The sequence below is a fragment of the Cynoglossus semilaevis genome, chromosome Z (assembly GCF_000523025.1).
Source record: "Cynoglossus semilaevis isolate Cse_v1.0 chromosome Z, Cse_v1.0, whole genome shotgun sequence".
Lineage (NCBI taxonomy): Eukaryota > Metazoa > Chordata > Actinopteri > Pleuronectiformes > Cynoglossidae > Cynoglossus > Cynoglossus semilaevis.
In genome coordinates, this window is record NC_024328.1 from 18,952,130 (window position 1) to 18,979,944 (window position 27,815).

Below are 27,815 nucleotides of genomic sequence, written 5' to 3' on the forward strand. Positions count from 1 at the left end.
GTTTTTTTTAATTGAAAATTCTATTAAAGTCCCTCCTACAGTATGTCCCACAAATAGGAAACTTTGCAACCCTTACAAGCTGCCACTGGTGGTGCCATTAAATACGTGGTGCCTCTGAAAGTGGATCATCACAAATTTCTGGCAACCTCAGACCCTTTTTTTTCCCTCTAGAATTAGTTTTTGATCATGTTTGTTATATTGTGTTAAAAATACAGAGTAGACAAATTAGTGCACAACATTCTATTTTCCCTGATGTCTGATTGTCTTTTGAAAATTGAAACAATCCCTAATACAATAATACAATACAATGACAAGTATTACCATGCTTCAGTTTCAGCTTCAACCACGTGGTGTCGTGACCCCAAAGTTGAAAAACACTGTCTGTTTGGATATTTTTTCATACCCAATTTTTGAACAAGAGAATACAGTAATGTCTCAAAGTAACTGACTAACCGCTGCAGTCACTGCGCATCCTCCTCAGTCAGTTCACATTATCATTTTCACATTCTCTTCACAGAGGCCTCTGGATCCAAATACATCACATATTTGTTACTTTACAGTCTTTGGCTAAATGAGGGTCCAGTTGGAAGACTGGGTTATAATGATGGTGCAAGAGGGACGTGCATGCTTCAACATCCATCTCTGCTGTAGCAGCTCCCACAGGAAGACAAAGCCTGTGTTCTGCTGCTGCTCAGGCAGAAACAAACAGAGAAGTATTGTCAGTGTATCTGACCAGCTGGCTTTGTGTTTGTGAATTCTGTGGCCTGCAGAGATCGTCTGCTCCACACCTCTAGTTGTCCTTTAGCTGAAAACTATTAGGTGTGGAGCTCATTGTTTCATTCAGCTTTTAGCTTTTTTCTTTAAAGGTGTTTTTGTTATTTTTATTGCTTTGTTATAATCTCACATGAACTTAATGTTTTTGTTTGTTATAATTAGTTCCAATTTATATATTTATTTCAATGACCATTGCCTCCAGTTTATGCATATTCATATTCATACATTCATACATATACTGAAGATTAGCCATTAGGCTGCAGTAGAAAAACAAAAAAAGGATTAAACGCTTAATAAAGAGAGGATTTTATTTCACACTAAAACTCAGTTCATTTGGAATTTTGTAGTAAACATATTACTGCTTCCAAAAATTGATGATGGCAGGCAGTGGGCCTCGTGAATCCGGCCTGCCGAACCGTCCAGTCCACCTCGTGATGTAGTGTAAACACAGGTCTTTATTCTGTGAAGTAGCAATTTTTTTTCGAATGTACGTCAAATTGGTTTTTTATTGGTTGATGAATACACACATTTATACAGTAAAACTGGGGTATAAAATGCCCTAGGGCTGTGAAGTATAAATATTGAGCGACCATTTCAACAAGAAATTCTGGGTCATAGCCACTGTCATGATGTGGCTTTCATTCCAGCTTACTTGATTTAAATAAGGAACATGTTGATCAGTTTGTGGTGGTGAAGGAGATACTTGCTGGTATTCTAATTTTGTTGAGTTGGAAGAGTTTTAACTCATCACACAAGCAAAAATATTCTCTTTGTCTTGTCACACAAACAGTGTTTCTGACAGACTAAAGTTAGTGTCAAGTTGGAATGACATTTTTTTCAACCTGTGTGACAGCAGTGGAGTTTCTTCAGGCAAATATACTCACTCAATACTGCAAATATACATACGTAATTGCATTGTTCTTTAGCCTGTAATTATCTCTCCTGTGGCATGTTACGATTTTAAGAGTTCATTTTTGACAGACAGCTGCCCCCATATGGAAGCCAAAAAACAATTTCCCAGAGGCCAGACGAACCATACTTAGCTTCTTAGTGAGAACAAAGAGCCATTGGTATTATTCATAATTAAACTCTTATTGTGTACACTGCTGAATATTTCCATTCTTCTGCCTCTCTCCTGCTCACTCTATTTTCCCCTCTCCCGCTACTTTGTGCCTCGTGCTGAGAACATCTGTCTGGCGTCAGAGTGGAGCCTGGTTGTGCAGATTGGAGCAGGTAGAGGAGCACATTGTAGCCCAGCTAATGATGAGAGTGTCTGCCCTCTCTCTTGGAGGAGATGCAAGCTGCTGCTTCACACACGCTCACTCCACTCATACGCCCAAGGAAACAGATTTCCAAACATATGCAGTATGTTTTTAATCCAGTTGAGCACTTCATTTCCCAGCAAACACAAATAACCTTACGGGACATCCATATCTTATGACAAGGGGGTGGGCACAAAGGAATCGAATTTTCCTTTTTTAATGTGGTATTTTCTTCCCTCCAAGTTGCTCAACGTGCTCTTCACCCAGGTTACAGTTTGCCTGTTTGTGCTTTCAGAAACTTTTACACAGAAGCCCCTCTCGGCTCAAAGTCATATAATATGAAGCAATTTTATCCAATGTAATCTCCATTTTGTACACCTGTTGTCATCTTTTGCTCAAACTTTTTTGTGTGTGTATAATAGTAACATGAACAATTAGAACAGATTTGTTGTGCAGTTTTACTATTTCTTTGTGATAACTGTTGTAATTTGCAGCACAGATGCAACAGCAATTTGTTTTCCTTCACAGTTTAAAATGGAAAAAGACAAATGTGCATAAATAATAATGTAAATCTTGCAGACTACTGTACAATGTTTACACCAAATCATTTTTCTTCTACCTAAAACTGTCTTCCATCTGGACCACGTGAAAGAACATTTCATACTACACATTGAACATACGGTACAGTTTATTGTTATTATTACCACCACTGAAACCTCCCTTGGTAGAAGTCAACAATCGTCCTAAGCATGAAGGCCCAGCTGGAGGTGCTTAACATTTCGAGCAGTGCTCATCCTGCTGTTAGCGCCAGCTAGACAAATGTCAGAGGTGGAACTGAGTGGAGTTCTTGGAGTTTTTGGAAGTTGTTCACTCACCAAACCTCTTCAGATTCCCCTCACAGCCTCTCCACAGCTATCAGGGGCAATTGTTTCTCAGATTGTGTTTGTTGCTGCGTATAGAGCTGACATTTTTGCTTTGTTAGGCATCAAGCCAACTTCCTGTCTGGACTTTCAACAACTGTGGTTGTACAGTGATGGCTTTGTCAGATCTTGTTTAAACATAAACAAACAGTGATGTCATCAGATCTCTGGAATGTAGAGTTTGAACATATCTTATACCAGTGTGATACCTTTGAAAAATCTAAGAGGAATATTATACATTTATACACTTACGGTCAAGGTCAAGGTCAAGGTCAGCTTTATTGTCAATACCTTCACATGTACAGAACATACAGAGGTATCGAAATTACGTTCCTCGCCTTCCCGTGCGCTGACAGACATAGACAATACTGAACGGCCATTTGATGAAAAAAAAAATTATATTGAAGTCCCTTATTCACCCCACAATGGGGAAATTTAGTATGAGTATTCGCAACCCACACAGGCTGCCACAGGAGGCTCCATTAAGTATGTGGTTCCTCTGGCAAGACTTGAGTTGTGTTTATTTGCTCAGGTTTTTCAACCTTTATGATGTATTTTTCTTGTAAGTTTCTTGGATGAGAGGTGAAACTTGAAGAAAACCTACTTTGTCCAGATCCGTGGATGTAAATAGTTTTGAATAAGATGGGAGATAGGATGACTGAGAACCAACACGGATTGATGAAATAACATTTTGAAATATGAAAACTGAACAACACGTCTTGATATAGCTCAATTTGGTTTTTCACTTTTTTCAAATTGAAGGGAACTTGGTGCCAGCAGGCAGTGGCTGCTGCTTTCTTATCTACACACTGTAGCTATGAGTTTTCCATGCAAAGGTTCCAGCACTGTTACTATTATTTACTGTCCATTTTTTGGTGAGGCTATATGAGTTATAATCTAATTTTTTTGTTTCTAGCTGCAGGACCAGGCACCAGCACAATGGGTTTTTAGCTAAGGACTTTTGCTCATTTGTTATTTGGTTTCATTGTCTGAATATTAGATATGGTTGTGCAGAGAAACGCCACTAGTTCAGTATTTTATCTTATCTTATCTTATGTTATTTTATCTTATCTCATCTTATCTAACAGGTTCTTCTTCAGTGTGGGCTGCTGCTCCTACTGTTCTCTGCCACCTAAAGGGAGAATTACATAAGAATCCTCCGCTCAATTGTCAGCTCCATCCCCCGTTCACACACATCACACACACACACATACACACACACACAAATACAGTTGGCGATGCGCACCATTTTGTAGCTGATAACCTAGCAAGCCTCTTGCCATCTCTATAACAACTGACCTCCCCGCTCTGGTTGCCGTGGTGAGATGATTGAGAAGATTGAACTGCAGGAGGAACGTGAGCTGAATGTTGCTCAGACAGTGAGAGAATAATCATCCATAAATCATTTTTTCTTTTTTTTTCTTTTTTTGTTTTACATTTTCTCTGTTGAATTAATTGCCAGTCTTGGCCGTATCTTATATCTGCAGCAACTTTATTTTTACACAGGGAGGTAGTCTTATCCATTTCTACTGTAGGATTTATTCCTATCAGTCCGCCCTCCTTGATCCAGGATGCCACACTGTGGCCTAGCAGAGTAGAAACAAGGGACATTTTTTTTGGATTGTCTACATGTGCATGCAGCTAAAAACCTGTAGCAATGCACACTTGAAGGCACTTCTTTTAATATGTGCCCCCTTTCTTCACACCCACGACCATTGTGTATAAAATCCTGTTTTTTCCTGAAAAGAATTCTCGTCGCAACCACAGACAATGTTCCCTCACACAAGCTGTCGTCTTTGTCATACCCCCCTCACTGTGCCCCTCCCTCTCTTCCCCACCACTCCACTCCACAAAAGCAGAATGTCAGGCAGCCCCACGTGCTAATTTGTGTTCCAGGGTACAGGTGGGGGGTTTCACTGGGGTCAGCCTACCTGTCTACCTGGTCAATCATGACAGACATGCAAAAGATTTGAAAAAAAAAGGAAGAACAGTAAAGAGGGAGGGAAAAAAGGGGCGGTTAAATGAACAAATGTCAGGGTTAGTGGGGGGTCGCTGAAAGTGCTTCCTTGTGGGGGTCTCCTGAGAGGGTACAGAAAAAGAGGAGTGAGGCATGCTGATAAAAACAACTCAGTACCAATTATGCTCCCCTAAAATAGCCCTTATTTGTTGGCCTGTCTCTCTGACATACTGATTATGATTGTTTGTGAAGTTGTAAACTAACTGTAAGATGTATGATATATATATATATATATATATACTGTATATACTGTATATACTGTATATACTGTACATTGTTAGTTGAAATCTGTCTTTTTTTAACCAAAAATGTAATGAAAATCTTACAATTATCCATCAATATTAAGTAAGTAAATCTGGGTTTTACTGAAATATATTTTTTAAATATAGCAAGAACCTGACAAACACAGTGTCCACATCACTGCCAGAACCTGTTCTAACTTTTCTTTTTCTAATAGTCTGATGTTTTTTCTGGTTGAAAGGTGTGCGTTCAATCAAATTCTGTCCATGTGAGACATGCAAGGCTTGAATAATTTCCCTCTAAATCGTTGTTCGACATGCTCTAATTGATATGCTGTTGGACTAACAACCATGAAATCTGCTAAGACCTCTGATCTGTGCTATTGACCATTATCATAGCCAAGAGGTTTCTTACAATGTGGTATTTTTATGCTACAGTTGGTGTGAAACCTGTTTACATTCAGGGGTGCCGTATAGTTCATTTCTCTCAGCGGCTCGTCGGATTCCAAAGCACTGTATAGATTTCTCTCCAGCTGATGAAATTAAAAAGACAGCAAGTGTGTGTGTGTGGTATGCCTTCCAGCAACACGATTTGCCTGCGAGTTCACGATACGGGTTGAGAGGGGAGTTCCTTTGGGGGGGATTAAATAGCTCCCTCTCTTCCCTCCCTCTCCTCCTCCCCTTGCCCTCCATACTTGCAGAACATAAACAGCTTGCAGGGCTGCACAGTTACTTGTACAACATGTTTGCCCCAGCACTGCTCACAGGTAACAATTGGCCAGGGTTAAAGGTTAAGAGGGATTGTGGAGCTCAGATTCTTGTGTGTTCCTTTGGCTAACATTGTGCACACAGGCACAAGGAACTGTGCCCATGGTATCACTGCGAGGAAGAGGGAGAGAAAGCAATGAGTGATGGTAGAGGAGAAAGTAAGAGTGATAGAGAGAGTGTATCAAAGAGAACAAGGTTGGGGCCAGTGTCAGTTGGATGTTCTAGGATGGATCTATAAGGTGAAGTCAGGTTAGGCAGCATATAAGTTTGAAACAGTCTCACTGTATTGTACATTCATGCTGGATGGACATTTTTGCACAATTATTTCTCAGCCATTTTAGTTACTTCAACTTCAATTATTCCGAAGTGTTGTTCCATTAATCATTCACTATTGGACATTTTGCCCAGAATACACCCCGACCCCCCTACCCCCACCCACACACACACACACCCCGCTATTACAACTGTGTGAGCAAAACTAGAAGTACTTTTAGGAAAAATACATTTATGGAAAAAAGTACCACTACAGGTAGCATTTCGTGGTTACGTCGCCATCTCCCATAAATTTATCAACTTACTGTTGGTGTTAAAACACACCAACTAGTTCACATGGTGACTAGTTGGTGAGTGGAGTGGATGAATACGCCATCACACAGCAATATACGAAGCGATTGGATTCGCTTTCTTTCATTTCTGTTGTTTTTTTAGGAACTTTTTAGGAAAGTGTGGTACATAGGTGCTTGTGTACAGTATGCAAGTTCTGACTTAGCGAGATACGTTGCACCATAGGAACAGAAATCCGCTGTAAGTCAGTGACCCCCAGTATTAGTTTTGTAATAGAATATTGTGTTGTAGTGAGTTGCATCAATAACTTAAACTTTTTTTAGACCATACCTGTCAAACTCAATGCCCGGGGGCCAAATGCGCCCCACCAAGCCATTTTGTGTGGCCCGCAGGAGCTTAAAAAGTATTTAGTAAAGACCATGCAGCAAAGTTTCTTAACCTAAAAAATTAAAGGTTTTTTACAATCAATCAAATAATAATCAATTGCAGAAACATGTATTAGTCTGTTATGGAGTAGTTACATCTATACCAGCGGATCCCAACCTTTTTGTTCCAAGGACTGGTCAGCCAGTACCATCTGTTACTGCAGACTGGTATCAAGGTGCTGAGCACTGAAGGGTCATTACATTTTTAAAATAAAACATCTTTTTTTTTTTTTCACTTTGTCCCACTGCGGCCCGGTACCAAATGACCTATGGACTGGTCCATGGACCAGGGGTTAGGGATCACTGATCTATATCGTCTTCCATTTACAGCTGGCCCTTCAAGGCGAACTGTGTTGCTGATTTGGCCCCTGGTGAAAATGAGTTTGACACCACTGTTTTAGACGGTCATGTCTTGCATTTTCCTCTAAATGTGATTGTATTTCACCACATTGCCAGTGTTTGCCATTAGAAAGACCTGGATGTAGAGATGGAGTTAAAAAAATGTTTAATCCTTATTTAAGCCTGAGATAAATTCTGTCTTTGTCAAGAGAGATTTCTGCCTCCATCATGCTCTTTGAATAGCGAAGAGATTATGCACTTAATCTCTAAATCTCACACACTACACATTGTATGGCTGTGTAGTTACAACCTGTGTTGCGGACGGTTTTTGGAGCGTCCTTTCGGAATGGTTTTCCATTTCTCTGTTTACTGCTGACACTGCCAATATATTAAACCTTTGATGCCCTGTTAAAATGAAATCCAGACAACAGTGCACAAATGGAATGTGGAAATATGTAGATTTCAAAGCACTGCCTTTTTAAAGCCCCTAATTCCTGCAAATGCATTCAAAATGAGCAGCAATATTCCGTAACATGAATTAGGTTACTGTACATTTCACACAGTATATGTTCCCCCAAAAGTCAGAATTAATAATGAAGATGCTTTTTGGTCTGAAATTGCTATTCAAACAAATTATGTACTTAGTTTCTTCCGACAAATGCATTCCACATTATTGTTTTGCTTTGTAGCAAAGCACCCAAAAGACTAAAACCTTTCATTCCAGCAAAGGCCGCTATTGGTCACCGTCAATAAAAGCATAAAAGCATTTATTTCCCACGTTTGTCAAATTAACAGCATACTCCATCTCCCATAGGACTTGTAAGGTTCATTAACCTTTCTGTGAAGTGGGACAGGTTTCCAGCAGTTACCATAACCTCTGCCTTGCTCCTGCCTCAATTATAATAGAAGAGAAGAATTAAGCACGCAGTGATTCAAAACAGTAATGCTGCCTCTTAAATCCCTTTTGTACCATCTCTCAGTTGTTAATGACTAAAGACACTGAATGAACCGTGGAGTTATCAACAGACAGAACAGTGAGCAGAAACAAATCAAATGGCTACTGTTAAACACTGGCTGTGGTAAATGGCTAGAATTTACTGTCACTAAAAATTATAGTATGATAGTAAATGATCCTATACAACATATCAGATTTTTTAAAAAGGTATTTTTGTAAACATTTGCAGCTCTGTATTCATTTATAATGTAAGGAACTTTTCAAGGATATTTCACTTTAACGATGCCTTTGTACTGTATGTTTGTTCACCTTTCAATGTCAGAAAGAACCATGTGACCTTGAAGCCAATTAGATGGTCAATTACACGCCTGTTGATCACTTTTAATTTCTTAATAATTAGATTAATTGTGGGGGCAAAGAGTTCCTTCTCTTGTCCACCTACTCCAGCTCCTCTTCCTCCCTCCTCCCTCCTCCATTGCCAACTTCAAGCCTTCAAGGTTTTAAATACTCATTTACTCTGTGTCACTGCTGACACCTTAAAAAAAACAATTTTAATTCCGTGCCTTTGACTGTTTAATAAGCTTAATTTTCTTTTCCCACCCCCATATTGCTCCCCCTTCCCTTCACATGTTAATCAAAACCCAGCACATGCCTGCTTGTATTTGTAGTCATACTGTTCTATTGTCATCTTTCCATTTACTGTCTTCATGGAAGCCTCACAGCCCTGTGTGTCTACGGATGCTGCTGCTGCTGTTGCTGTGTTGCTGGTATGCAAGCACAGGTTGGGATTTTCCAGTGCCACCCCCGACAGTGCGAAGCCCTATATGGGGACATGTCAGCATCTTGTTTGCTTGTGCAGATAAAGCTGGGGGTGGGGTGAGTGGGCAGCCCTGTTCAGGTGCCAGGATTCCCTTCAAATGAGTCAGTCAGCCCCCATTAAAACCAACTGTTACCTTGGGAACTCAGACTGGGGCTTCCCTCAATAGAACTAAAGTACAGTCTCATCAGCATCCATGCTCACAGGTTGGGGGAAATTAGCCAGTTAATACGCTCTGTCTTTGGCCTGCACTCTGCCCTGTTAGGCCCAATCTGCTCACTGAGAGTGAAATGACCAAACCAGGCACAGCCAGTTGGTTAAAGTGAACCTTTAATGTATGCAAATTAGGCAGAGTAAGTGGATGTGCTGTGTTTTGGGTGGCTAGTTTCTTAAGTCAGTGATCAGTGTAATGGTGTGCTCTCTGCCTAATGAGCTCAGACAGTGGGAGTGTAGGTTTGGTTCATCACAGTGTGTCAGGTGAATGGCTGGAGTTCACTTCATATCTGGACTGTTTATGTTAGCTAGCTAGTCCATTACCACAGCCAAATTAGTTTCTTTATCAAAGCCATTAGCCATGCAGGCTATTGTTAAGTGAGTTAATTGGTTGATGCACTGAAGCAGATCATGAATGACTCTCTCACTGACCAGCTCAGTTGATCACCTCTATTACTACTATTTCCCTACCAGCCCAGACTTAGGCTCTTTGGGTTTTTAAACAACTGAACACTCATTTTGCATACAGGCCTGATGTCAACAGTTTACCTGACAAATCAGAGACATGGATTAACATTCTCTTTGAGCAGGTTCAAAATGTTTTGAGATGATACACCATAAGTAATTATCCTTATATCAGTATATATAATATAGATATATAATTATCCTTATATATGAAAAGTCCAGCGATCCAGTATTCTGTAACAACCTTTTACTGCAAACAGTTGCTCACCAGTCGGTGTTATTAATATTATTATGTCATTTTGCCCTCATGTGTAGTTTTTTTAGGCAGGTAAACCATGTCAGTGATTTGGAGGTATTTCTAGGATACAAGCAATTTAAGAAAACACATAAAGGCATACCAAGGTGCGGAACACGTGTTTCTTTTTGGTTTAACGGCGCAGTGCACATGAGACTTCATTACCATGTCGATTTTTGACAGCATTGTGCATGTTAATTTCATTAAAAAATGTTTTCGGTTGAAATGTGCCAACAGTATAAAAGCTTCTCTCACTTTCGGATTCTTTCAGTGCACACTATCACACACAGACCTAAGCCACCTGTATGTCACCGCTTTCCATTTCATTGCATATTTATATGTAAAAGAGGTAGAAGTACTTGGTATCAGCAACTACACAAATAAAAATAGCTGTACTCGGGCTGTAAAAATAACTGATATCAACCCTAACTAATACCTTACTTATTGCATGGATTAACTTTTGTTCTACTATAACCAGACTGATTGACAGTGTTGATTTGGCTAAGGAAAAAGGAAGTATCACATCAAGCATAGGCACCCAACACATGTTGACTGCATTGTCATCAATTTCCTGCCTGCTCATGTTCTGTCACTTAAAATCCTACCACTGTGGGCCTGTAAAAACTGTCTCATAGAAACATATATAATGTATAACCTCTCCTTAGCATATGTCCTGTGCCCAGTGCACACACAAGAACAGAGTTGTCACAGGAATATGGTTGTTGTTTAAGGCATCTGATTGCTTCTATATCTGCAAAAGATAGAAGTTATATGAATGCAGTAATGGAACTTCAACAATCTTTTTTTTCATCTCAACTGTTCAAGTCACCAGTGCAAGCAGTGATGTGAATTTAGTCACCACCTCAAAACCCGAAAACCTCAAGGTTCCTCAACAAAAACAGGCTTTTAATTCACTCTCACACTTCAATTGAATGGGCTGATTACCGAGGCGACGAAGAGCAGGCAGTCATAAGCACTTGGCTTGAGTGGAATAGGCGATTGGGGAAGAGGGGTGGGGGGGGGGGGGGTGGGGGCCAGCCTCAGAAATAGAGCTGTGAACACCATCTGTCATGCTCTCTCTCCCCGTCTGTTTGCCTGACTGAAAGTAAGAGGGAGAATGATGCTCTTGGAGTTGCATTAGAAAGACGTGGGTGCTGATTGTCGTAGGTGTGGGTTTACAGGGGCTGGAAGGGAAGGGGAGGCAGTTGATACACAAGTAGGTGCATGAGTAACTTGCTGACAAAGGGAAGCACTCACCCACACGGAAGGAGAAGGGTTCGTTGGGCAAGTGGGTATTCCTGGTGAAACTGCACTCCTGTTCTTGCCCACTGCCTCCTCAAAGACTCCTACCTACTGGCTCTTGTCAGAGGATTCCTAGTGGAGGTTGTGTAGACATATTATACAAACACATTGCTCATCTTCTCCTCCTCTTGGGCCTGGAGAAAATAGCTGTTTATCAATGACAATAAAGAAAGGGCACAGAGAGTGCAAACCAGTGACATGGCCTCTCAGGTTCTAAGTCTCTTTACACTGTCCTTATTCAAAAGGTCATGAATTGTTAGATTAAAAAACTGTGCTCTTTATATGATTTTACTTAGTGTGTTATGATCATGACAGGCTTAGTTTTGCTACACTCTATACAGAACAGAGTCTGTTGCCTGAACCACAATTTTCTAATTGTTGCCAGAGTCAGAGTGTGAGTTTAGTCATTGAAGCAACATGTATGCAGCAGGAACAGAGAGATGAAGGAGATCAAGTGTTGCTGAACATAGATGTGTTATCTCCATCGTGGAGCAGATTTTTACTCACAATTATAATCGTTGACCAATGAAAAATACATTTAAAATCAGCTGCAGTCATTTATTTTCTCCTATTCTAATCATAAACACTAATATTCAATACACATGTTCGCTTTTTTTAATTTATATTTATTCTTCTATTTATTTTGAAACGAATGTGCACAAGCGATGAAATAGTCATCTGGCAACCACAGATATGCTACAAATATATATAGTTTTACAATACAGGTTATTTTATACAGTGACAGGGGATGGAGAGGTGTAAACCTGGTGGTTTGTGTTCTCCAGATTACATGGTGTTGAAGGGAAACATAAGGATTAGATTCCTGTCAAAGGATGACTGGTGATGTTTGTAAGATAAATTCTTGTTGTTTAAATTACACTACTATGCCCCATTACTGCCCTCCACAGGCAGACCAGAGGTCAGAGGTCTTACAATTTACATGTTACATAATATTTTATCCTAAATTAATATTTCTGAGTTTAAAACGAGTAAATTCAACCCCTTTATACTGTACTATTTATGCGAAACAGTATTTGTGTGATCCCGAAATCACTGATTAATGAACACAACATGACTACAGTGCAATCCTAAATTAAACATATTTTATCATTTGCTTCTGTTCATTTGAGTGGGCGATGTTTAAGTTGGATCCCAAAGTCAACAATGAGAGGCTGTGTCTTTGATCACAGTTTATATAAAAAAACTTAAATGCTCATTTTGCAACATTAAAAAAGAAGTCAAAATATCTGGCAAAGGACAAAATATATATTTTAATGTCTACACGGGTTGTTTATACAAAACCTATTCTATCATTAATTTAATTAAGAATAATATTTATGTTTAAGACTTCATTAAAAATTAAAACCTTGACAAACTCATTGTGACTCTGTTTGGTTTATATAAACTGTTACATATTTCAATGACTACAGGAAAGAAATCTCAGGTTATTTAAGTGAATTAGCTGTATGACTTATATTTGAGTTATGTATAAACACACAGGTATCCATTGGTATCTTGGTGGTTAAGGAAGCAGACTTAGGTCTGAAAGGTTGTAGGTTTGAATCCAACAGTTACCTGGTGCCACTCAGTTGCTCTGAGCATAGCACTGTCCCTATGCACTGCTCCTTGGGTCCTGAGCTTGAGCTGCCCCCTGCTCACTATGATGATCTGTTAAAGGCAAAGGTCACTTTTGTTGTGTGCAGTGGAGTGCTGTGTCACAATGACAAATAATTCACTTCACTTTTATTTTACTGAATCACTGAGCAAGGATATTACTCTTATATTTACATTATTCCCGGTCTATGCTTTCCACCAACAATATTACATTTAAATAACAGAAGTGGTAGAAAAGTAAGTGAATATGGTGCCGAGACAAATGACAAGAACAGCGTGAAATTGTAAAGATGAGCATTCAACTTGGCCGATGGGTGAAAATCTAACTTTTGCAATTTTTCTTAAGTGACAATCATTTTATGCCTGTACGCAAATTTAGAATTAAATAAAAGTTAGTCTACTACTCAGTTTTATAACATAAATAATGTCAGGAAACTTTTTTCTGTTAGATAGGACTGTAAAATAGGACTGTAAAATATGTTGTTAGTTCATACCCCTGTTTCCTAACACACAAAGAATAAAATAAAAATCAAATAAAGAATCAAATACGAGATCTCAAAGTTTAAAAGTTTTACTTGCAGCAAGGAGAGCAGAACAATGGTTACATTCAGAACTGCACTGAGGAACACCTAAGTGCTCAAAGCTTAAATTTTTTTAACATACACTTCAATGGTCAGTACCTTGGCATTCCACAGCCATGTGGTGTTCACGTGCCACTTCAGAGCACTGATTGGTAAAGACTGCTCCAAACAAAGATTCTCCACCAATAGGAGCTATGTGGAAATGCTGTAGTTCAAGTCAGATAAGACCATGCATTTCGGATGTTTTTCTCTCTTTTGTCTTTTGTTGGTCTTCCCTTGGTCTCCTTATTTGGGCAAAGAAACCAGTTCTGACCGGTTCTGTGTCCTCTCTCTATCACCAAGTGTAACAATCAGTACCATTCAGTGTTGTTCATATCATCCTCTTATGTAAACTATCAGCATACACACCTGTCTTCAGCACTTTCCCTTTTAGTACAGCACAATAACAGCATTCAATAACAGTATAAATTGATATGGAAACTTAATACAATGAATATATTGTAAAGATTGAATAAATGTATTTAGAACATCTTAACAAATAACTTGTTGTTTTTTATTAAAAAAATACCATAGAAATAATACATCTGGACTGAGTAGTATTAGTTCAATTTAATTAGGTGAAACTGTGATGAATTTCTCATAGACATGCAGTGGTTTCCCCAAGTGAATAACCTTTATATTTTTAAATGCATTTATGTTCATCCTGTTTATGTCCAGGAATGTGGCTGCACAAATTAACTTTAATTAAAAAAAATCGTTCAAGTGTGTTTCTAATTATTATTAAAATCCTGTATTAACCCTGAAAACAATTAAATAAGCAAGCGACTGTCAATCATTAATACTCAGAACTTTTTCCATTTTTCCCCAGTCCCACAGCTGGGTCCCTGGAGTGGGGGAGCCGCCCACTATGTGAGAATGTCCTGCAGATTAGTGTGAGCCGGTCCATTACTCCATCATTAGTCAATTATCGTCCTGCAGTGTCACAGCTACTGTGTGGAACAACACACAGACAATTTCCAAAATGAACCCTGTATACTGTATAAAATTACTTAAGAACAAAAAGTAGACAGTGTTCGTAGACTCCCACGAAGCACAAGTACGGAACAAAACTGGCAATAGTAGAAAACTAACATTTCAGTAACTAGTATAAGAGCTGGCATAGATTGTGATATCTACTCAATAATAACAGAGAGAACCACAATATAATTGCATTATTCAGACTTAATTATAAAGTGTCAAAAAGAGTTTGTTGAATGAAGACCAACTCTTTGCCAGTGGATGTTGCAATGTATTTGTATGAGTAGGAGGGAGAGAATGTGACACAAAGAACCCCATGTAGATTTGGAGAGGCTTTAGTTCATTTACAACTGCGAATGTCACATCATAGTCCTGAGAAACTTGTAAAAAAAAGTCTGCTTTTTTTGTTTCAATTTAAAGGGTACAAAATTTACATCTACATAATTTTGAACTTGGTATTCTTTTTAAAAAAAGAATGCATAAATGCAGTGTAAAATTTGTATTCTGAGTTAGCATGCAAGTTGAGAAGTACTGTGTTAAAAACACCCCACCCTGTCTGAGTGCATTTGGGAAAATTGTAAATATATTTAACTGTAAATATATTTGAAATCCCTCATAGAACGTCCTGCTTGGTTTATGATGTTTTTTGCATCTTTTGGCTGAATTTTAATATTACAGTTGTTTATTGTATTTTTACTCTGTGCATTTTAATGAAAATTAAAGGGGCAGCAGGTGCTAGGGAGAGCAAGCGAGAGCCCTGTGTTAAGTTATGGTAAAATGTTGCACGCTCAAATGTTGACTACTTGTTGCTATGGCAATGGATTTGGATTCTGCACACTGCAGGCCTCTTGCTATTTCTAAATAAAGCCCATTTTCTCACTCATCACTGGAAGAAGATCCAGTTGGAGCTGATGCTGTGAATTTTATCCATCACTGAAACACCAAAGCTTTAAAAATCAACAGTTATACTTTGGTTAGAAAAAACACAGTAGGAGACACATGAGTTGTTGGTGCATCAATTTACATAAGATGTTTATACAATATTAATGCATTTAGACTTCAACTGCATCCCAGTCGCAAACAAAGAATTAAAAAAAAAACCCTGAAGAGACTACATTTAAAAAATGTAATTGTAAATATTTCCTATACAATCTTGTGAATAATGAATTCATAATAATTTTACTTAACTTCAAATGTCTAGTTTGAATCAAAAAGACATATCCTGCATCCCTGCTCTTTGTATACTGTCCAGTACCATTATTACCCTGTGGGGGGAGCCTGTGTGTGAGGTAAAGAGAACAGACCGTGCAGTATGTGCACAGTCCTGACATCTGACTCTAGTGACGGGGACTTCCATGCTTCTTTTTTTGTTTTGTTTTTGGGACCCTTTTACACACAAACACACACACATGCACACATGCATACACACACAAGGAATACATATGGTTTTCCTCCCACTCAAGGATGCAGCAGCCTTATGTTAAACAATTTAATGACTCTGGTCTCTGAAATAAACATGTGTGTTTGCACCATTTACAGAGAGAAGTCACTGACTGTGTGAGCAAATTACATCTGACAGCATAGAAAGAAAATACTCAGCAAAGACCTTGTGTTTTACACTGTGTTTCTAGAAGAATTGTCTAAAACTTAAGAATGTGCTCAAATCAATAACTCCGTAATACTGTTATTTTAATTTAATTAATTTTAATTATTCTTTTCACTTTTTATCTTTTTTTCATTCAACATGTTGATTGTGTTCAGGGGTTGTTTTTTTTTTTCAAAGTCTGATATGTTTAAGTCAGAATTTAATTTTAACAATAGCAAAATTAGCTCCAATAAAGTTGACTGGGGAATCATTTGGGTGGGCGTGTGACTACAATCACCTACTGTGTGTGTGTGTTATTGTCAAATTATTAGCTTTTGCGGTCACTCTAAACAGCTGTTTGCAATAAAGTGAAATGTTAAACTGTACAAATCCCAAATCTCCCAGATGACTGATTCGATCTTTGTGTGAACTAACAGGGAGAATCACTCAAGAATGGGGAGGTGCATGGAACCACCCTCACAGGTGAGCGTGAGTTTGAATTTATATATTTAAAGAGAAATGATAAAGTTGTGTATTGTTACCCTGACCTCTTGTACCTTTGCCAAAACACTTTTTTTCTTAATGCCTTACTTCTGATTGTATTTCCACATAGACTACCATCCACCCACCCCATCCCCGATGACTGGTTTTCATCGCTATCAGTTTATGGTCTTTGAGCAGCCTTCAGATGTGATGGTGTCCCTCACTGATGAGGAGAAATCTTCACGTGGTAAACACTGCAACATCACAAATTACACACTGTCATCACAGACCACTACCGCCCTCTCTGCCTGTGCTGTAGTTGTTAAGACAGATCACACAACGCTATGAATACAACTCAGCTTTTCATATATAATCCACCTAATTGGTTTTTGTAAATCTGGAACACTTCCAGCCCAATAAATCTTAACATCTGGCCTGTGACTACATATCAATAATAATTTTGCCCTTGAGCTAATTTATATATATCTTTTTTGTCCTATACTTTCTACATTACATTACATTATACTGACATTTTATCAAACAAAAATCAAGTTACATTTTTTATTGAATATAGAACACATAATTTGGCCCTGTAGTGACGGTTGCAGCAGATGCTCCCAGCTCCTTTGATTATATATTATAGGTTTGAGTTCACCAGCTGCTAAGTTACCTCTGAGCATGGCACCATCCCCACACACTGCTCCCTGGGTGCTTAAAGCTGCCCACTGTTCACTTTGGTGATGGGTTAAAAGCAAAGGTCACATTTGGGTGTGTGCAGTGCTTTGCTGTGTCACAATGTCACAATTTTTTTACATTCAACAGCTATAGACTAACCATTCCTTTACCAAATATATATATTTGCCATTTCAGAATATTTCTGTTAGCATTTGTTAATGCGTAAACATTTCTTTGCAACTGAAAAGGGAAAGGAGAAAATGCAGAGAGAGGGCAGCATGCCTGCCGAGAAACACACCATCCTGCACTTTTAATGGCTCATTGTAAATGACACATAATTACAATTGTAGAAAATCACAATTTTTTTAAAAAAAATCTACATATATATCTTACCTGAAACTCTTATATAGTCTTTTATCCATGACTCTAAACCCATCTTTCCAACATCTGTTGTGTTACAGACATACACTGTTCTGTAGATGTCAGATATATGCTGTGTTTATTGTCTATTTTGGGATAAAGGGTTTACCATGTTAGGATTTAACAAATGTGTCAGTGATGCCACAGAAGCTCATGTTATTGCTGATCTGATGAATTATGTTAATCATATGCCTCAACACCATTTAACCATCTTTAAATCCCTGCGTTGGCCCAAGGCTGTTTTTTTTTTTTTTTCATAGACAAATGGCATCACACGTACATCACAAGCTATTAGGAGCATTTGGGTTTGCTTTAGGAAGGATCATTTTCTCAAAGTGCTTGAACTTGACAAGGGAGATGTTAATGAGGTTGGTGAGTAAGTCCTCAGTTAGTGTTAATGCCTGCAGGCCCAGATAAGTACTGTTGTCTCCAACACACACCTGCAAAGTGTTTGACCACATCTGAATCAACGCTTTTCCACATTTTTTACAACTTAGCCCCCTTAATGTCAGGTGAGTTTAAAGTGTGTTTTCTATTGGTTTGATTATCAGCTCTCAGAGGACATTTGTGTTTGTCTTGCAGAAAAGTCAGTTCCTGTTTTGTTTACGCTTCAGGTTTCTTGACATTACGGTCTCTGAAGGTGGGCACCTGCACCGGGGTGCACAGTGCAGGAGTTTCTTGCAGGAGGCGTGTCTGGCTGTCTGTTCTACTCAGGCCACAACCTATGATTTGAGGAGAAATCAGGTTGTTTTGAGACTTCAAGCACTGCCAGTCTCTGCTGTTTGAAGTTTTGACAGCAATGTCAGCAGACAATCCAAAGAAATTAGGCTAAAGTCTGTTTGATGTTGAGACCTGTGGAGAAATAAAGAAGTGTCAAAAGTAATATTAGTTTTGTGTGCACATACAGTGATGTTGAGATGAACAGTTCTGACACAGTTTGGGGTCTTGACTGTGTCAGAACTGGTTAAGATGAAGAAATAATTGCATGAATAACAAACTCCTCTTCAGAATATTTTATTACAATTTTCTGCTTCCAGCTCAAATTCAATAGTTTCCTGCTCAGTATGAAGCAGAGGAGTTCCACCCATCTTTAATCTACTGAACAACTATTGTCTCCCCCCCTTCTCAGGGGGAAATTAAATTTAGAAATGTTTTATATTTATATATTTGATTCCGTGGTTCACCAAAGGACATGACTGATTCTGTGTTAGTTGTGGTAGAAAATACATTTTAAAAATAAATAAATAAAATACATTGATTTGAACATCTTTTAACAAACACAACAACAAAGAGGTAATTATAGTAAGATTTATCCTAGTGTTTTCTTCTCCATGAGTCAACCATTGGACAATGATGTATTAAAGGCTTATCCTGGAGGTGGCTCTTTGCAAGCTAACAATGTCTGTGAGTTTTCTTATTGAGAAAAGGACAAAGGCTAAAGCACCATCAAAAATGTTGTAATTAATGACCTTGTCAAATATTAAACAGGAAAACAATTTAAATTAATTTTGGTTTAGCACTTAATCAATGACCAACTTTATTTTTGTTTTTAGTGGCAGTGGTGGCTTAGTGGCTAAGCAAGTGGACTTGTGTCCAGAAGGCTTCAGGTTCGAGTGCAGTTCAAGTGGTGATGGGTTAAAAGCAGAGGTCACATTTGGTTGTGTGTGCTGTGTCACAATGACAAGGAGCATACATTCTTTTATTTATCTGAGCATTTTTCATTTGTCTACTACATTCACAGATATTATATTCAACATTCAGAAAGTTTTCTGGCAGTGAACTCCATCATCTGCTTTGTTGTACCAGGACCACTGTAGCTCTGTTGTTCACTCTTGCTGTCACCATTGGCTGTACCATTGGCTTGAAGTATCTATCTGTCTTCTGTCACTGTCTACCAAACATTTCTGTGTGTGACGTCACTCAATTCAGCCTCTTCATCTACTGGGCTGTAGTGGGTCTCGGTGTGCCAGGAAATTAGTAATGAGTGATGAATTATGAATACAAACATATTCGATGACACAGTCGTCGCTGCTTTAGCAGAGTTCCTACATGTACCTGCTGTACCATAGTCCTGCACAGGGACAAGGGGATTCCTAAGTCTTCCTACCTCCTCCGTGAAGTATGTTAGCTTATTAGCATCTGTCCTCTTCCCTCCATGTGCTACGACACAGGGAGCATCTATCATAGCCCATGACATTAATTGATGTGATTTGCAAAAGGAGCACATTGAGTCGTGGGTGGGAGACTCCTAATGATCATTTTCCACTTCCAGGAGTGCAGTCATTGACTCAATTTTAGCGCAAATTTGTCGTCTTTTTTCTTTTCATCTCTGACCATCACTTAAGCAATAACCTGTGTTAAGGTTATGGATGTGGGTCAGTGAACTGATGGAGACAGCTGGTTCGTTATACAAGAAACTACAGGGGGCCAGTAGCACTTGGCACTGGAACCAGGGGCGTGATCGTAGGGAATCCTCGTTGCTCTGGCTCAGGAAGGGTGTCCTGTCCCTATGCCAGGGTGGGGGGTTCAAGCATGGGCACACACAGGCCCTTATGATTCTTGTCAGCTATTTGGCAAGTCCTCAATATGTCCTGCTATTGTTTAGTGATGGCGAGTCAGTTTGTCAAGGGAAACAGTGTTACAGTGCTGGACAGGGACACTGTTGTTTCAGCCTACACAGTAGTTTGCACATGCACAGTGTACACATGCAGCCCTCTGTCTTCTGACTTGGACCTCAGCAGACACAGACCCATCGCAGACGAAAAAAGTGGTGAAAACAAGAAAACCGTGAACCTTTTTTTTCCTTTGGCTGCTTTCATAAGGGTTGCTACAGTTTGTTTTTTTTCCCCCGGTCCACATTAACAGTTTGTCAACAATTTTACAGATTTTTACAGTTGATGCCGTTTCTGACCCAAACGTTTTTTCTGACAAACTTTTCTAGAGCTAGAGAGTAAGCAGGGAGAAAATGCAACTCCTCAAAGAAAAACCATCAGTCAGACAATGTTCTTGTTGAAGGCAATCCACCATTTGGCCATATAATGGAGATTATTTGTTTTTTTTAAAAAAATATATAAACTATATGAGAAAAGGAATCACTCCTCCAACTTCTGACCAGAAGAACTACTTTTAAACTTAACAAAAAATAAATACATTTTTTTTCCACATGAATTAGGAAGGAGAAGATAAATGTGAGAACCACATTGTTGTTGTGAGTGAATGGATCGCACTGGAGTTATCTTCTGGATGCTGCACGTTGCTCATCTTGCCTCCTCAAGCCCCTACTGCCAGCTCAGCACACTCCACAGTAATTGAAGCCATTTGCAATGTTGCAGTGTGGTAATGGGCAGATCCATGTCTACCACCCACCCACAGCCTCTACCATTAATCAGAGCTGCGTGGCGTCAACTCAGCCAGAATTTTGGTTGCTACAGCAGGCCTGACTTTCAGCCAGGCGTCGGCTGCATTAAAAGGAAAACTGTTCATTTTTTTATTATTATTATTTTAGCTTTTTTTTTTTTTTTTTTTTTTAGAGCAGGTCTGTGATTTAGATTTATCCTCACAGTTCTAAATTCCTGATGTTTCACTGAAAACTGTCAAAATGTAGAATAACTACAATCAGTTGATCAATTAAAAAATCATTTCGTGGCTCCATTTTTAATTTGACAAAGAGACACATAAGGTTTTAGTTGGACCATAGTGGAGCATTTTTTTGTCAAGCGACAGTTACAGACACATACATAAATGTACAATGTGTCAGCCAAACTGTGTCTATTTTCAAATGGTGGAAAAGTGGTTAGTCAGTTAGTCCAATACCATTCTCAGTATCAGTATCAGGCCTGATACTGATACTTCATTAGAGCAAGCTGCTTCTGACCCTGAAAACATTGAGCTGTGAAAAGAAGTGAATGAATGAACTTTCAGAAACTGCTAATCTTTTGTTAAAGCATAAAAATAGAAGAAAATCAGGACAGAGGGCCGCATCACTGCTGTGCAGTTCCATTTACTTTACCTCCAGAGATAATAAAAAAAAACAGTGGTCTTAATTGTAGGAAACAACAGTGATAATATTCTGTAGAAATCTGGGTTTAATTACATTGCCATTTAAACAAAAGCTGCTGTTTTGGAGTAAATCAATTTGTTAAAATGCAGTGCATTTGTATGAGACTTAATATCACAGGAGGAGGAATTAACCCTCAGGAACATTTTTAAAATTTCCGCCAATGCAAATAAAGCTTTGGACATGCCTTAATTGAAGGATTAGTCAAATGACACAAAACTAATTCTGAACTCCATTTCAGATCATTCTTCAAGCTGAATGCAAGTCTACTGCATTTAATTTTACTCTTCTATAACAAGAACTAAAATAAACGTGTATTTACGGGGCTGATGGTTTGTAGACAGAAAAACATAAATGACAGATAATTGAGGAAAATTCCAAATCCTTTTTAGTCCAGACAATATTCATTTTCTGTTAGGAGAAATAAGAAGAGACAAATTCAAACCCATTTTCCTGCAGTGGTTTATTAATTTTTATTTGAATATTCAGTCTCCAGCAAGGCAGCAGCATTTGTTAAAGATGAAGGCTGCTAAACTGACAGCAGGCTGTTAGCCCAGAATGGCAGCCAAACAGCACAACACTGTTCCTCCACACAGGACCCACACAGCAGGCATCTGCCTCCATGAAGCAGCTCTGAGACGCTTTTCTATGTCCAACCTCCGACCTCTGACAGTCGTCGACAATTACTTGCTCGTAGAATTAGGTTTGCATTAGCACTACTGTGAATCAGAGTTGTGGCTGCTCAGTGAAGCTCTCCGACCTGGTACAGCTCCTGTTACTCAGCTGCAGTGGACAGGATCACTCGCTTTTTGAGAATTTTTTCAGAGACTCTGTAAGTAAGAGGTTTAACAGGGATGCCGCCCACACCACTAAATGTAGCACTCGTGTTTCACCTGACAGCCATCCTAATCTTCATGCCATATAGCCTGTGAAATGAGCAAGGTGGAAACAAGAAAGGAGAGGAAGGAAGACTTAACATCGCCCTCAGGTCCCACACTATCTGTCCTTTCCATGAGCAGGCAGATGGAAGATGGGTGAGGCGGAAACAGAATTGTCTCTTCACTACAAAGGCACACCAGACCTATTTTAAAGGTCAGTTGTGCGTCTCGGCACTTGTGGTATCGTCAGATATTCTAAATGTGCCTCATGTTGGATTATTTCTAGTGATTTCAATGCTTTGAACAGGATTATGGGAGTAAACAAGCATCGACTGGGTTTTACTTTGTAATTGAACAGTATTACTACCATAAAATAATCCTTACTGTAGTAGTGCTTCTTAACCAAACTGCTAGGCTCACACAGTAACACATTAACTGCTAAAGGAAAAGTCTGGAGTTTTAATTTGTTTTGTGATCCCTCAATGAGCAGCTGGACTTATTGCTACTATTTAAAATCATTTATCAAAGCAGAGGAGTGTGGTATCGTTACAACTGTAACATCAGATCTTAGTTTTTCAGTTAAAATCACACCATACATAGTAAAATATATATAACTTGCATAAAAGTAAACATAATAGACTTTTTTTCTGCAAAGGTAAAAAAAATATTTTTTCTATTTAAAACAAAAAATATGAAGAAAAAATTGCGAAATTATTTTTTACAAAACATTTTAAAGATTACTGCTCAATTTTCGTCATTTGGTCACTGTATGAATTGCCAAATTTCTACGGCAAATTAATGAACACGATGAGGACAGAGACATTTACTAAAGCTGCTATAAATGGCTTTGTCAGACGGCGTAGTCGAAACATCTACCTGACTATGAGATAAGATAAACAGTAATACACATTTAGCTACCACTTAAATGTTGATGCTAGGCATTTTCTTTTATGTTATTTGTTTGAATAGTCACGCAGTCTAACATAATAGCCAGACAATGGAAATGAACAGTTGTGAATTGAATGAACTAAATGATTCACACTTTTCTCTACCAACTGATGATCTGACAGTAAAATCACTGTGACAGTAATGACTATTTCCCAGCATCCCCTGACATCTCATTGGGAATCTCACCTCAACTTTGTGGGACCAGACTTTGGAGGGTTCCTTGAAACTAAGAAGTATCTGTACTTTGTATATTTCTGTATCTGCATATTTACTGCATACATTACTGTCATGGGAGTCAAACCTGCAGCTTGACACAATGTAAGAATATTTAGGGTAAAGTTACTTGTGCTCCAGCTGCCTCACAGGTTTTTGTCTTAAAAAAAGAAGCTGCCTGTGAGCAGTGTCGGACCTTGTTCTGCTCTGAAATCTGGACTCTGCAGAGGCGGTGCATTATCCTCCACTCAAACTCAGGCCACAGGGGCCACAAGGGCTGTGCCCCGTCATATGGACAGGTCACTCGACTTCATTGCCCTCACTTGATTATTGGAGCTTTTTCTGCAGTCAATCCTCATTCATATAAAAGAACCAGGTGAGGTTCAGAAACTCGTCCCATTATTATTCATCCGCTTTCCCAGCCCTGGTCAAAACCTGATCTGACCTGGAGGCAAACCCAGACACAGGGAGGTGTCACTCTCAAGCTAAACATGTGGGGAGGGGCAGAGAAGTGCACCAGCTCTGAAAACTAGTTGAATGTAAACTTTATTTTTAAAAAGTTATTTGTATGTTGTTGGGGTTTGTTTTTTTTACCGTGGAAAAGAGTGACATTTTATTAATTATATTCTCTAAGTTTATTTTAAATAACATTAGAAATGATGTTTGCAATTTATACTATGAAAAAATCTGAAGTTGGTTTGATGATGTACAGACAATTTTGGCTTGTACAAATTAAATAGTTAGGTTAAACAGATGCTCCAATTTTTTTAATCCAATCTTGATACTTAAATCTGTCAATCTGCAATTTAAGTGACCGAGTATGTGACTTGCTTTACCTTGTTTGAGTTCCTCTCTTTAAAATTTTAGGGGGATGGGGCAGGTGTTGAAGGGTTTAATGGCATTTCTTATCCTTGAACAATTTTTTTTTTTTGCACGGCAGCCATGGTTATTTGTCCATGCTTATAAAATGTTGAGGACAGAATGCAGGACTATACTGTAGTTTATTTATTTGTGACTGGCTGAATGATATCCTTTAATTCCAGCCTTGAATTTCAACTCAGATGTGTTTCTTCATCAGTAGTGGGCAAGTTGTAATTGATGTGCGTGGCACTGGTGCCGTGGTAGTGAACGTTTCTCCTCCAGGACAGAGGCGAGGAGGATGCAGAATGCGAGTCTCGCTGATGGTGAAAACAGAGGCAGCGAAGGCTTGTGAAGCAGCTGTGGCCAGAGGTCGAAAGTCGTGTTTCTATCCAGGCAAAGCCAGACTCTACACATGTGGACCATTTCAATAGTTGGCTTACTTTTCAAAAGATTGACTTTCCTACGCGATTCTTGAGCATCTGTAAATGTAATTACTTCACATGCGGAAATTCCAGAATGTCAGTGATTCCCTGGATTACAGAGCATTGTCTCATGGACACCCAAACATGTAGGGACGTAAATATGCATTTTTTAACACTTTTTGAATTTTTTTGCCTTCTAATATTAAGGAACTTGTAAACTAAAATCATAATTTTAAATGGTTGTTTTGTATTCCTCTTTTTTTATTTGTCAGAGAAGGGAAGGAATGAGAGCTGTAGGGAATCATTGCTTTTCAGAATCTAAGAAGTGAGATTGTCATACCAGCCGGATGGCCGTGTGGTGTTTGTTTAGGGAGAGAAAGGGGGGAAAAAAAACAGTCCAAGCGATTGAATCATATCTTCTTACCAATACGTCCTTGTGTTCCAACCTCCATCATTACAGCAACATGTTTTATTTTCAGCAGTGCTGTTCTCAGTGACTCACATTGCAGAGCCATGTGCTGCTCAGTTAGGCCTCAGATCCCTCAAACATGTACGGAGCGGTCATGAGAAATGCCCTCTAACTGCACTAGAGTCTACACTTAGACCGCACTAAATATATGCCGGGGTATTGTTAGTTTTGCAGACATGCATTGAATATGTGAGGTTTGGCTTCCCTCAAAGTTTCTGCAGGAAAATCATCTAACAGCCTCAAAACAAACATGTTTTTCACTTATATTTCCTCTGAAAATCAATGCATTTTCATCTGTGTCATTTTTTTCCACAGCGAGTTGGAATCTTCAGGTCTTTGTCACCAGGTTCAACTTTGGAAGTCCTGTGGCTGCTCTGCAGTATCTCACACAACACTACAAAGACTGAAACACCCAAAGATGTCAAAGATGAAATGTGCCTTTTTAATAATGCCAAATAATCTCCTCTCTTCTGTACAATACCAGTAAAGCAACAACAGTTCTTCAAAGCTTACTATAAACCATGCCTTCTTGCCCTTTATCTTATCACTAGAGTTAGAGTTTGTGTTAAACCAGCTGCCAGGGTCTGATGCTGCCCCTGTGTCTGTCACATGGTCCCCAGGGAGCAGATTGGGAGTTAGATTTTGACCTCACAGGGGGATTTTCTTATTAGTTTCCAAACACCATTAACTAGAAAGGAAGACAGTCTGATATCACAAATTCAGTGTGGAAAGAGTTGATTCTAAATCAGGGGCGGAAACAACGTCAGGGCCAAAAAAAGGAAGTGGGAGGTGAAACCAAGACCGCAACACAGCCGGATGCTGCAGTGGAACTTGAACCAAAATACTCTTCAGAGTGACAGAAGGGGGAGGGGCCAATGGGCCTGTGGTGTGTTGGGTAAAGGGAACTTACTGTTTGTGCAATTGTTTTTCATATTTCCATTGACCACTTTCACCCTGATTGGAAACAATGAGCTTCTTTTAGATCATTTATCGATTTTTTTTTCAGAAGTTAAAAACACTTCTGTGTAAATGTTGTAAGTGTCCTTGAGTGTAACACTGGAGTGATGAACCTGTTTTGAACTTTGGACAGTTGCATAAGATCTCCACCTGCTCAGTCTGTGGAGAATGGTGTGTAAACTTCAACTTTTCAACCCTCTCACGAGGAGATACTTTTCAGACTTGATGTGTCTTTGTGCAGGGTGGGTCAGAGTACCCCCCAGGAGGCATATTGGTTTCTAACCAGCAACTCTCCTCTGAGAGTGGTTTGTATCAATAGCCCAGATGTCTGAAAAAGGCTGGATTTACATCAGGGACTTTGATGTTCTGATGATCAATCTTTAGTTGCTGGTTTCATTGACCCTAATTTGGTGTCTCATCAGTGGTCTAGGCTGGAGTAGGTAATGGAGGGGTTTTTTGTTCCTTTGGTGGTTAAGCCAGCCTTGGTAAAACCGCTCAGGTGCCCTCTCCGTGAACTCTGGGAGATCATCGATCACATCGTCCTGCATCTGCTTTGTTTGCCTGCCCGACTAATAACAAAAAAGTAGCAAAGCAACGGGCTCCAGACAAACAAAAACAATGCTCGTACACTCATTCAGTCTTAGAGATCACTGCTTCAGAACAAAAGTAATTGTCAGTTGGAAATATGCTAAATATTGACCTGGATTTATCCACTTTTTTCTGATCACATTTTTAACCATTGGCAAGTGGAGGATAATTCCACACACTCATTGTGGAGTATGCCAAGTGTGAGAGCATTCTTCCAAAAAACCACCTACTTGAATCCACCAGTACACCCTTTAGGAGCCAAAATGTGTTCTTCCAGATACACTGTGCATTTTTACCTTCTTTATATCTTGGAGCTATCCTGCCAAAACAGCTGTGTTTTGCCACTCACCTTCCTCGAACGTGTTTATTTTTACTCTAAATGTCAGGAGAGTTGAAATATTATGATTAAGAAAAACTGACAGCTGTAGTTCAGCGCAGCGCTGCACTTTATTGCCTCCAATGAAAAAAAGATAATATTACTTTCTCACATCCCTTGATGATATGGCAAAGGCATTTAATATTTTCTTAATTTATTCAATCTCACATTAATTAAAATGAATTTGTATAATCAATTCAATCGCCTAACCGGCAGTAAGTGATATAATATGCATGATGTCTTGGGTCTCTCTTCAGCTGAACTGGTGCGAAAGATTTATTTTTTCCAAAATGAAAATATATATATACTGTATATA

At 39.0% G+C, this 27,815-nt stretch overlaps 1 protein-coding gene across 2 annotated transcripts in view; it reads left to right on the forward strand.

Moving 5' to 3' along the window:
- The window catches only part of pebp4 (phosphatidylethanolamine binding protein 4), a 60,381-nt gene extending 32,586 nt beyond the window's left edge, over positions 1–27,795 (forward strand). For both annotated transcript variants that reach the window (XM_008336767.3, XM_025053148.1), the window contains exons 5-7: positions 16,590–16,635; positions 16,766–16,882; positions 25,894–27,795. In XM_008336767.3, the coding sequence (XP_008334989.1) occupies positions 16,590–16,635; positions 16,766–16,882; positions 25,894–25,985 (255 nt within the window). In that variant the 3' untranslated portion in view covers positions 25,986–27,795. The remainder of the gene's footprint in view (positions 1–16,589; positions 16,636–16,765; positions 16,883–25,893) is intronic.
- The last annotated feature ends 20 nt before the right edge of the window (positions 27,796–27,815 follow it).